This window comes from Eumetopias jubatus, unplaced genomic scaffold (genome assembly GCF_037043125.1).
Source record: "Eumetopias jubatus isolate StellerSeaLion01/CBP00866 unplaced genomic scaffold, mEumJub1_p1.0 scaffold_9, whole genome shotgun sequence".
NCBI classification, from domain to species: domain Eukaryota; kingdom Metazoa; phylum Chordata; class Mammalia; order Carnivora; family Otariidae; genus Eumetopias; species Eumetopias jubatus.
Genome location: NW_028274815.1, coordinates 112776363 through 112788695, shown reverse-complemented (window position 1 = coordinate 112788695; position 12333 = coordinate 112776363). Strand labels below are relative to the sequence as shown.

General features: G+C 56.7%; 1 protein-coding gene across 1 annotated transcript; it reads right to left on the bottom strand.

The window, feature by feature from the left end:
- Positions 1–4120: 4120 nt before the first annotated feature.
- TMEM74B (transmembrane protein 74B) lies at positions 4121–9132 on the bottom strand. The gene is made up of 2 exons (XM_028118920.1): positions 9081–9132; positions 4121–5112 (listed from the first exon to the last, which is right to left on the bottom strand). Exon 2 carries the CDS (start codon positions 5069–5071, stop codon positions 4370–4372), a length of 702 nt encoding a protein of 233 aa, XP_027974721.1. The 5' UTR covers positions 5072–5112; positions 9081–9132; the 3' UTR covers positions 4121–4369.
- Between the last annotated feature and the right edge of the window lie 3201 nt (positions 9133–12333).

The window sequence follows — 12333 nt, the reverse complement described above, 5'->3', positions numbered from 1 at the left end:
CTAACAAGGAGCTCCACTCCAACCAGGACAAGGTCTCAGCAAGCTTCTCCCTCCCTTAGCTGAAATCTACCTCCTTGGTGACATCAAGGGGAATCTACTCTCTCCCAGAGAAACCAACAGGCCCAGATGGAGGGCATCTCCTTGACTTTGTCAGTGCCACCAACACCCTACTTTCCTCACAGACAGAACCCATAGACAGAACTCCAGCTCCTCTGGCTTCATAATGCCTCCCTCCCCCTCCCTCCTCCTGCCCCTCCAAAGCTCTCCAGACATAGGGAAACATGCTCTTTACTTTGGAATGCCCTCTGCTTGTGTTTCCTGATCTCCTCAGTCCCCAGACAAGGCAGAGTGGGAAGGTTTCCAATTTCATTCTGGAGGACCAGAGAGGCAGTGATTGGCCCATAGGCCCCTGAGGGAAGGGGTGACTTGCAGGACCCAGCTCATCCGGTCCCCAGCCAGGACCACACAGTCTCCTCCCCAAATGCCAGGTGGAAACACTCCACGGACATCTTCCCCCCTCGGACCCACAGGGAAGCAGGAAGGATAGAGACACCACCATCACCTGGACAGGGGAAATTTGACTATTGCTGTGAGGTTAGCATCCTGGGAATTGCAAGGCCTGTGACTTCTGGAGAAAGAGAATACGTTCTCAATAATCCAGGGGTTGCTGTGGCTTGGAGCTGCTTCGAGAGGATGTGTCCTGGCTTCTGAGCTAGGTCAGACAAGAGGAAGTCGTGTGTACGCGTGTGCACAGGCCTGCACATGCATGCACTCGTGCACAAGTATGTGCTCCTGCACGTGTGTAGGTGTAGGTGTGTGCGTGTACCGAGGGGGACGTTTTAAAGAGAACCCCAGAGAATCCCACTATCTCCCTCCCACCCCTAGAGGGGATTCCAGGGGGTGAGGCAGGGGCTGTGGGTCTCTGGGACCCTGCCCAGGGAGGGCCTGGGTGCAGTGCAGCAGGCAGAGGAAGCTTGGGTTACATTCATTCACTGGACACGGAACACCTACCAGGTGTCAAGCACTGTTCTAGCCCTGGGCCCTCCTGTGGCTTGCAATCCAGTGGGGGAGGTGGTGGGAGAGAGAGACAGTAAGTATAAAACACAGCAGTGGTGATGAGTGCTCTGGAGAGAGATAAAGCAGGGAAGGAAACGTGAAAATGAGGTTGAGATGAGGGAAGGGTGCAATTTTAAACAGGCGGTCAGCAGAGGAATCACTGAAAAGGTGGTATGTGAATAAAGCCCCTAAGGAGATGAGCGAGTGGGCCTTGCACATATTAAGGGGAAATGCCTTCCTGGTAGAAGGAGCAGCAAGTACAAAGGCCCTGAGGTGGGGGGTGTGCCTGGCAGGGTTGAGGAACGGCAAGGAGACAAGTGTGGCTGTAGTGAGCAGAGAGGCAAGGAAGGGGTGAGAAATAAGGTCAGAGAGCCACAGGGGCCGGATCGTGTAGGGTTTCATGGGCCACCATGGGGGACGGACCCACATCTAGGGGGACCTGAATTTATGCAATTTAAGGGGCCGTCCTTTAAAAAAAAATCAAAATTACAAATAAAATTTTGACTCAGGACTTTGGAAGGCGCCTGGGGCAAGTGAAGGGCCTCGACAGGACATCCACTTCTGGTCAGAAGGAGAATTTTGGCTTTTGCCCAGAGTAAGAGGGAGCCATAGGAGTGTTTTGAGCAGCGGAGTGACCTGACCCAATTAAATCTGTCTGGCTGCAAAGTGGGAGATGAACTGGGCACAGAGGGTGGACAGGAGAGAAATTAGAATAGCAATGTGCAATGTGGAGCAGGTAATTGTGGCCGAGGACTGGGCAGGGAGCAGATTCCTAATGTAGAACCAACCAGATGTGCTCATGGGTAGGATGAGAGGTATGAGAGAAGGCGGGCAGGATATGGGCCCCGAGGTTTCAGGTCTAATCCAGTTATCCCTAACTGAAGTGGGGAAGGAGGGATCTTAGTGACTGGACCTCATACCTCTCCCGCTTCGCAGAGAAGACAATAGAGGTGAAGCAGCTTGCCCAAGGTCACAGAGCCCGGTTTCAACGCCAGGTTTACCAACTCCAAAGTGGATATCGAACACACTAGGGAAGCAAGGTTTGGGGGGCCCCAGTAGCATGTCGGGTAGGAGAGGCAGTTCCTGCACGTGAGGCACGTTCCAGTGACCACAGGGTCCCCTGGGACCCCATCACACCTACCCCCCCAAAAAAAACCTACAAAGAAAGTTCTCGGCACCCTGCGCCATGCTCCTCCCTGATTCCTTCCTAAATCTGTTTCCGCCCCACTGGCTGGGAGAGCTCAGCTGTAGTCTTGGGGAAATGTTTTTGGCACCACTCAAGTTTTCTTAATTTACTGACAAGGTAATCACTGCCTCTAAAGGAGTTTCTGCAGGAAGATGCAAAGCAGGCTTCTCTGGCTTCGAGCAAACCTGGGATTCCCAGGGTTCCACTTCCAACAGATTTAGCCCCTAAGTACAATTCACTGCCTTTAAACTGATAGGCACCGATGGTCCCAGATGCATCTACTCAACAGTTTGGAGTCAAATGAGCCCCCGCCGTCTTGGTAGTCTATATGGCTTGGACCAGTATTTGTATTATCATCACTGTAGGGTTGGAACAGCCCATCATTTGGGATGTTCAACTCGACTTTGTGGTTTACCTAGAACGGCTCCTGTCACTCTGTGCACCCACTCCTCCTCTGGAGCACGGGTGGGGGCAAGCGACACATCAGGGAAGCCCCTGACTTGTGCATCTTTTACCCACTTGAGGCTTTGTTCTTTTCAAACCGCACCCCTTCAACGCCAGGAACGGAACCCCGCAGGCCACGCTGAACAGCCCTTGTCCCCTCCAGTCCTCCCCCAACCCCTCTGCTCCTGGTAAAACCTGCCAGGAGCAGATATTTGATCTGTCCTAGAAGCTGTGCTGTTACATTGCCCAGATGTTCAGCTCGCCGGAGCAAAGGCTCAGGTTACAGCTAATCAGGACTGCTCTAGCCTACAGACCCCATTCCCACCCTACCCTCTACCTCCAAAGAACAGTCAGGATCCAGGGCCCACCTGGCCAACTGAGATGGAGTGAGTAGGACCTGCGTGGGGTCAGGGGGCTCATGGAAATGACCCCTTTAGAGTCTTCACACCAGTGGGGCCTAGAAGGCACGTACTCTCCAAGCCCCCTAGGGCCGTTCACACTGGGCCGTTCACACTGGGCCGTTCACACTGGGCGATGCCTCCCCCAGTCCTCAAGCACCTTTATCTCCCTGCCCCCTAGGGCCCACTTCCTTTCCTTGTCAGTAGTTTGAGTCTGGACTGAGCCTACAAACATGCCACAGGAAAAAACGGAACACACAGTGGTCAATAGGAGCTTCCAGGCCACCAGAACGTGCCTGATTTCTCCCCACATACACTGGGGCTCGCTTTACTGCTAAGGGGGAGAAGGGAGATTACAAATTCAGCATTAAAAAAATTTTTTTCCTGCTACCTGAATAAGGTGAGGCCCAGAGACATAATATTGAGAAGGGGGAGGTATTGGAAGCCCACATCATGTCCACGGAAATACAACAAAGCCCTCACCCTTTCTTGTATGAAAGAGCCCTCTTGTCTGTGCACTTGACCTTGCAAGATAATGTGGACTTGAACCCAGCCTAACCAGGGGACTTAGGGGGCTCTTTGGCAGGACTGTGTGGGCTGCTACATGTATGACAGTGGGGGCCACCAGAGCCGGGCCAGAAAATGGCACCGAGAACGGTGAGCAGCTGCCGGACACCCTCCCTTCCTGTAGGAGTGGCCAGAAGCAGAGATTTACTGGGCTCCCAGTCCTAAGGCAGAACTGGAGGGGCCCCAGGGATCATCCAGTCCAACCCTCTCACTTCCCAGGCAGGGGGACTGAGGCCTGGAAAGGGGATGGTCACCTCAGTGCAGATTTCTCCTCTCGTCAGGAAGCCACCTCCCAACAGACGGTCAGGGCTGAAAGGGGGTCCCTCCAAGGTCGCCCAACACCCACACTTGGCTGATGAGGACCGCAGAGATCCCGGAATTCCCCAAGGCATGAGGAACAGGATGGGCAGCCTTTCAAAGGGCTCTCAATCCTCGGAAATGCCAAGAAGCCTCATCCTCCAAGGGCAGTGGTTTCCAAACTTTTGTATTTTCAGCAGCAGAAGCCATCCTCCAAACAAACCTTAGGCAAAACCTCAAGCTGCAAACAGATCAGGGGGCCGCTCTCCCACGTGCCACCTGGGCCTGGCCCTGGCCCTGGCCCTGGGACTCCCCCCTTCCAGCACCCACCCAAGGCTCCTTCCGCAGGGCCCTCCGCGGAGCTCAGTCTGCAACCCCAGGCTCTTGGGGGCCCAAGCAGCCACACAGGGTGGGCTCTTACTTAAGACCCTTGGAGGGTGTGGCTGGTCTCTGAGACCTGGACAACTTCGTTCTCCACCAGGGCCTGGCCCCCGTCCCCACCGAGCTGCCTCATGCGCAGGTTAATGGAGCCGTAGGTCTTCCTGGAGCCCCTGCCGGGGACGAAGGTGGGCCGGCGGTACAGCCCGCCCTCGCACAGGGAGACTGTCAGCAGCACTGACAGAAGCATGCCGCCCGCGGTGAGCAGCCCCAGGCCCGCGATGATGCACTTGTCCAGGTGGGAGCCCAGGCGGGCATAGTACATCTCTAGCCGCTCCATCTCCCGTGCTGTCACTGTGTCAGGGTTGACGCGGGCCTCACGTGGGATGGCGTATGCTGTCACCACCAGGAGGATCCCACTCACCAGAAAAACGAGAGCAGAAACAAAGCCATAATCCACTGGGCGGCTCACGGGCTCTAGGCCTGGCCCCTCTTCTGAACGCAGGGATAGATCGTCCCGCTGGGACCGGGGCCGTGAGGGGACCCCCCCTCCGGGGGGGCTGGGGGATCTGCCCAGTCTGGTGTCCCCCGGGTTCTGGAAATGGGTCTCGCGCTCCTCTGAGGAAAAGCAGACATTCTCCACACCCTCCCTGGGCAGAGCCGCCGGGCCCAGAGGAGCTGGTCTCCTTGGGATCTGGGGGCCATTGCGCAGTGTCTTCAGTTCCAGACCGGGGGGAGATGCCATTGGGAAGGAGGGCCCCCGCTCATCCCTTGGCCCCTTGGCAGCTATAAGAGAAAAGAGAAAGTCAGTCGAGTTTAACAAACCTCTACCAGGAGCCTGCTGGTGCCGGACCTCATGCTCGGCCCGGAGCGATGTGAGGGTGGCCAGGCATAGTTCCCACCTGGGGGAGCCTGCCAGATGGAGGTGGAGATAGATGGGGAATCAGACAATGACAGAGTGGTGCCATCCAATCCAGGCCAGGACCCTGCTTCACCACTGGCTGGCACACGGCTTTGGGCAATTTACTTATCCTCTCTGGCCTCAGTTTCCCTGTCTATTAAGTGACAATAACACTACTCCTCCCTACTTAATGGGACTGGCATAGGAATTGAGATCATCCATACAAAGGACTCAGAACAGTAGGTGCTCAGTAAGTTATCATTCAGACAGTGGACATCAGGTTCAAATCCCAGCTTCACCACTCGAACTTGGACAAGCGATGTGACCCCTCCAGATTCAATGTTCTCATCTGTTAAATGGGAGTAAGTGAAATGCCTCCTTCCTAGGGTTGATGCGGGGATTTCATAAAATAATGTGAGGCCGCAGCCAGTTCAATTAATGGCCACTGTCATGATGAAAGGAGGGTGACTGCGGGCACGGGGAGGGGCAGAGGTGAGGACGATGGTGTGGGGACAAAGAGGAGAAAGTCAAGGAAGTTTCTAGGAGTCGGTGGCATTTGAACCAGACCTCCGAGGATGAGTGGGAAATCCCCCAGCTGGGAGGGGCTGGGGAGGTGGGGGGCGAGGGCATTCTAGAGAGGGGTGCCTCAGAGGCCAGCGGGGACCAGCTTTCAAAGGACTCTGGAAGCCAGGCCAAGGAGCCAGGGAGGCAAGGTGTGGGCGCAGAGAGGGCTGATCTGCCTAGGTTTCAGGAAGCTCTCTCGGCCTCCTTCCGGCACGGAAGACAGGATTGGAAGGAGGAGAGCGGAGGTCAGGGGTCCAGGGAGGGATCTGCTGTGGTCAGGGGTGGAGGGATGGTGGCTGAGAGGGCAAAGAGGAAGGAGCCCATTTGAGAGCCGTGACTGAGGTCAAAGCCGAATGCCTTTATGGAAGTAGAAGATGGCGGGGGGGGGGGGGGGACCTGGATGGGAACCACGGAAGGGGAGCTGAGGCGGCAGGGGGAAGGGGGCAGTGTCTGCTCAAAGAGGAGATACCCCACCCAAGTATCCGGACACACCTACCCACACCCAGACGGCACACGTGCATTCCCGCCAGAGAATGCCAGTTTCAGCCAATGGACCATATTTGGCTTGTCGAAGTTTTGCTTTTTTGCTGTTTTTGGTCTGTTCACTTGTTTTTGAAGTAGTTGCCCAATATATAAAAAGCAAAAGATTTTACATTTTAAACTCTGGATTCCTGGCTTCGCTTGCAAAATGGAAGAATCTGGCCAACATAGGCCCTCATTCCCTCACAACCACCCTCAGCTAGAGTGGATGATGCGTCCTCCCTTTGGTAGATCCAGTGCTGCCCCCGCTCCCAGCTCCCACCTCAGGCCCCTTTCCCACCTGGCATCTAGAACTCCTGACCTTCTCTGTACACACCGACATCCTGGGGGCACACATACCCAGGGCCCAGGCACACAGACCCAAGTCCCCGTGCTTACAGAGACCCCCAGATACAGAGTGGCTCGCACACCCTGGTTATGTCTACACACACATATACAAGTGATTCTAGATGTTTCTCTGCATTCCCACACCTGAGTGTATTCTCCTGTGTTCTGTGTGTGTGCGTGCATGCGTGTGTGTGTGAGAGAGAGAGCGAGAGAAAGAATATGAGCAAATGAAGTGCAAATGAATGGAACGAATGAATGAATGAAACTCAGAGAGCCTCAGTGCAAGAAGGCACGTTCTTCAATCTTTCTGATCTTCCCTCCAACGTGGACTTTGCAGCAGATACCTCCTCTTAGCACACGCAGGGCCTTTCATGTGAGTACAAAGCCTGTTTCCACTTACAACCCATTCCTACCACCACGTCCCTCTTTCCCGAGTTCCAATTTAATAAACGTTTGCTGAGCACCCGCCCGCCCTATAGCAGGCACTTCATTCGGGAGTCTCTCCTGTAACCTTTACCAGCCCCATGAGCAGGAATTAGTATCTCTGCTTTACAAACCATGGCAGGACCCCTGGCATGCATGTGGGGGCCAGAGTTGAATACGGTTTCCCTAAGAATTGTTATCACCTACAAACCTGCAAACCCGCATTCTCTGCACCTGTGGCATCATTCCACCCTCCCTCCCTGGCTCTTCCAGCCCCCACTGGTAGACTCTACTTTGTCCCACTGTTTAAGACCACAGTGAGCAGCTTGAGGGCAGGATGTGTCTGAATTCCGTCTGGGTCCCAGACCGCTTGCTTGGAACACAGCCGGCCCTCAGGAAGGGCTTGGCAACCGGCCCAGGCAGACAATCCCTCTCCCAACCCGGGGCAGCGGGCAACCTACTCAGAGCCAGGCTCTGCCCAGGCTGTCCTCACTTTCCAGTAAATGGAGAGGAGAGGTATGGTGTGCTCTGCTGCCTGGCTTTTCTACTCGTGGCACCGAAAGCATTTTCCTGAGTGCCACCACAAACAGGGAGGGGCGGTGACCATTCCTGCCCAATGGGTGTCCAGATGTGCACCCCTCCACCCAGATCTTCAGAACCCTCCACAGAACTCAGCTCCTGGAGTGGCCCAAAGACCTCCCCTCCCAGACCAGCATGCTGATGCCTCCATATCCCAAGGAAACTCAGGACACCCAAATTCTGGGAGCAGGGCTTTCTTTCACCTAGCAGGAACCCAAAACTTTTTCTTAGGATGCCAGAGTTAGGAAAAGGGCAGAGAAAAAAGAGGCTCCCTGTCACCCAGAGTTGTGATGTCTCCACACAGATTCAGAGATCCCCACCAGTCCCCACCAGTTATACAAGGGCATGCCCAATTACCTGCCCCCCCCACACACACACACAAGCAGAAACAAACTGACAAAGACGCTGGTGTCCACTGCTCACCGCACCAGTAACACTCCAATCACTCATTTCATCTGCAGTCCAACAGGACCCGAAAGACACAGCCCAGATCCACACGCACACCCCCAGGAACCTTTACCACAGGCAGCGCCCAGACATGGGAAGCCGCGCAGTGTGACCCCAAGATCCGCAGACCACGCTGGGACTCACACCCCGGGAAGGGGCAGAGCTGGTTACGCACACACAGTGAACTACCCCCCCGCCCCGGACGACACCCACCGAGACCCGCCTGGGGCCCAGCACCCCACCCCACCCCACACCCCGCGCGCACTAACACGCGGGGAGACAGACGCACAGCGGCCGTGGGTGAAGCTTCACAAAACCCCATCCATACACACACGCACGAGTTGTACACAAAGCCTCGGGGCGCGCACAAACGCACACGCAGGTCCACGCTGTTATACCCAAAGTTCCGCGCAGAAAACCCCAGCACCCCGGCTGCCCGCCGCACCGCGCGCCCGCCTGCCCGCAGCTCACACCCCCTGTTCCTGCCCTTGACCACAAACGCGGCGGGGCCGGCCCAGGCCGGAGCCGGCCGGGCGGCGCCGGTAGCAGGGCGGCCAGGCGGCCCAGGGAGGCCCGACTCCTCGCGGACTCCCGTGCGCCCGGGTTCCCCTCGCCGCGTGTCCTTCGGCCGGGCCGCGAGGTCAGGCTAGCTCTCCCTTGCCGGCCCTCCGCGCCCGGGGCCCTCGGCCTCCTGCCGGCCCCCGCCGTTCCCGGTCCGCGTGCGTACCTGCGCGGGGCCTCCCTCCCCGTCTCCGCGCGCGGGAGACGCGGGTGCCGGCGGCCCGCGGCCCGGGGCAGGGGCGCGTCCTCCCCGGGCGCCCGCCCGCCTCCCCGCACCGGCGCCCGCCCGCCCGCCGGTGTCTCCGCTGCGGCGCAGCCCGGACGCGCGCGGGCCCGGCCGCCACCGCCTCGCCCTCCCCGGCTCCCGCCCCCTCCCCGGCCCGGCCCGGAGCCGCTGCGGAGGCGCACGTACCTGCTCGCGCCGCGCGGGGCTCTACGGCGGCGGCCGCAGGGGGCTCCGAGGAGGGAGGGGCAGGGGCGGGGGCCGGGGAGCTCCGAGCGCCGCCGATCGAGCTCCGCCCGCGGCCAGCGAGGGCGCCCAGAGAGTTAGCGCGGGGAGGGACCGGGAGGCGGGTAGCAGGCTGGGTGTCGTGCCGGCGGGGGATCGGGCTCCTGCCCCTCCCCGTCCCCGGAGGGCTTATCTGTTTCGCCAGCGCCCCAGCTCGGGGAATTGAAGCTCTGAGCCCGCGGGGCCGGGTGCAGGGGCGGGGCGCGGGGGTGGGTGCTGAGGGCGACCCCTCCCCCGCCGCCTGCCTCCCCCCCTCCCCCCCCAAATCCCCCGCTGGGATGTCCCTGCCGCACGGAGCCGCGTCGCTCCCTCCGCCCCCACCCCCTCCAACACGCACAGCCCCCAGGTGGGACCCGAGTCCTCTCCCAGGTCCTTAGATCGGGACAGTCTTCCCAGGCGCGAGCGGCTCCGTGGCTCAAGGGCGCCACCTGAAGGCTGAAAGGAAGCTTCTGACGAACACCCCCCCCTCCCTTTCCCGGCTCTTCTTTGTGGGACAGTGGGGTGTACAGTCCAAGGTGGGTGTTCTCTTGGGGAATTGCCAATGGCTGCACACATGGTCGCCCTCCAAGGCCCCGCTGCAGTGCCTCCTCCCCTGGGAAGCCTACCTCGGGCCCCTTCAGCTGGGCTGGCCCTTTGCCTGCATTATCGCTCTGATCTCTGAAAGTTATTTTCTTTGCGGGTCAGCCTCCCTCATCCGACTGGCCGCTCCTGGAGGCCAGCGCAGTGTGCGAGGATGAAAGGTGGGTAGGCGCTCACTGTTTCTTCCCTTTGCAGGGCCCAGATTAAGGTGGAATCAGGGGAGGTGCCCGGAGCGCAAAAGTGAGGGTGACACTCCGTCTCTGGAGGCCCAGGACCAGCCCCGAGAGAAGTTCGGTCCGAAGATCATGGGGTTTCCACGAAGACTTGGAGGCCAGCTCACTTGCTTGTCCTCAGCTAAGTCATCTCACCTTTGTGAGCCTCAGCGTTCACCTCTGTCGGTGGGATCATGAAAATGCGGGCCCTGGGGGGCTTTCAGAAGACCAGCCGGGTCCGGCCACCTGGAAGGGTAGGCAGAAGAGGGTGCCCTGTCCTGACTCCTCAGCCACCTCATGGGAGAGCCTGACACGTCCTGCTCCGAAGGCCTGTGCCGTCCTTGTCAACCAGGATGGCCTGGAAACCGGGTGCCTGCGCCTTTGAGGCTGGAGTGCTGGAGCCCTGGGTGGGACCTCGGGGGTGGGGAGGCTTCAGTCTCTCCCTGCCTTCAGAGGCTGGCCTCTTGCTCAGGACTTTGAGGGGAAGCTAGCTGTGACCCCAGACTCCCGTGTGCCTGCCGGCACTGCCACTCCCAGCCGTATGTCACCTGGAGCCCAGCTTCTCATCTGTGAAATGGACGTAGTAGGGGCTCCGGTGATTGGCTGAGACCTCTGTGTAAAGCGCTCCCTGTTCCCTCCGGAGTGCGCAGTCCTGCTTCAGAGCCTTTGCCTGTGCTGTTCCTTCTTCCCGGGACACTCTTCTGCCTGATATCCCCAGGGCTCGCTCCTGTCCTTCCTTCAAGTCCTTGGTCAGATGCCCCCTTCTTGGAGACACCTTCCCAGACCATCCTTTTAAAACTAGCAGTGTCCCAACACCCTTTACTCCTATTCATCCTTTGGATGAATTTTTTTCCATAGCATTTATCAAACTCCTGACATGACTGTGTATGCACACAGGTTAGTATACACATGTACATTTCCTCTGAATTTTTCTCCATAGCATTTATCAACTCCTGTGTATGCACACAGGTTAGTATACGCATGTACATTTCCTCTGAATTTTTCTCCATAGCATTTATCAACTCCTGTGTATGCACACAGGTTAGTATACGCATGTACATTTCCTCTGAATTTTTCTCCATTGCATTTATCAACTCCTGTGTATGCACACAGGTTAGTATACGCATGTACATTTCCTCTGAATTTTTCTCCATTGCATTTATCAACTCCTGTGTATGCACACAGGTTAGTATACACATGTACATTTCCTCTGAATTTTTCTCCATAGCATTTATCAACTCCTGACATGAGCTTATTTCTTTGTTTTTGTCACGCCCACTAAAAAGTAAGTACCAAGAGGCAGAAGCTTTTCCTGTCTCCCTCCCTTCTGTATCCCCAGAGACTAGAAAAGGGGCCAACCCATAGAAGGCCCTTGATAAATATTTATTAACTGGGGAATGAAGCAAATGAGCCAATATTTACTGAGCACCTGTCATACACTGGTTAACTAGGTAAACTGCAGCCCTACCTTTAAGAAGCTCGTATTCTAGTGGGAGGAAGGGGCGAGAAAATGTAACACTGCTTCCGCAGTAAAGGCCATAAAGCAAAAGTATGCAGTGCTGTGCCGAGACTGCGGCAGGGTGCTGACCTAGTCCGGGGGATGGGGATGGCTCCCCTGCCCAAGCAAGGATTGGGCTGAGGTCCAAAGGATGAATAGGGGCAGCCAGATAAAGAGGGCAGGGAAAAGAGGCCTACCCAGCAGAGGGACTGGCATGCGCAAAGACCCTGGGAGAGAAGGACTGTGTGAGGCTTGGCAGAGGTGGCTGCGTGGAGGAACATGGGAGGAGATGAGACTGGACTGTCGGCAAGCCAGGTGGCTGCAGAGCTCGCCACGGAGTTTGTTCTTACCCACAGAGCCGTGGGAGCCACTGATGCGTGTGAGTAAAGGGTTAACAAAACCTCTTCCGCTTTTGCATGAGAATTTGACCTTTGGTTAACTATCTAGCTCTGTTTCCTTGGAAACAGATAAACATATGTCCACTATGTTACTAGGCAACATTGCTATAATAAAAATGACCCCTGAGGAAGAGACTGGAATGATCCATATGGTAATTGATTAGAAGCGGAGATATCAGGGTTGCCTGGGTGGCTCAGACGGTTAAGTGGTTAAGCTGGTTAAGCGTCTGACTTCAGCTCAGGTCAAGATCTCAGGGTCCTGGGATCTAGCCCTCCACTGGGCTCCCTGCTCAGCAAGGAGTCTGCTTGTTCCTCTCCCTCCCCTTCTGCCCCTCCCCCTGCTTGTGCTCTCTCTCTCTCTCTCTCAGATAAATAAAAATCTTAAAAAAAAAAAACTGGAGATATCAGTATGAACTCATGTTTAGCTTAATTTAAATGCAGAAGATTACATACAGAAATATTTATAGATA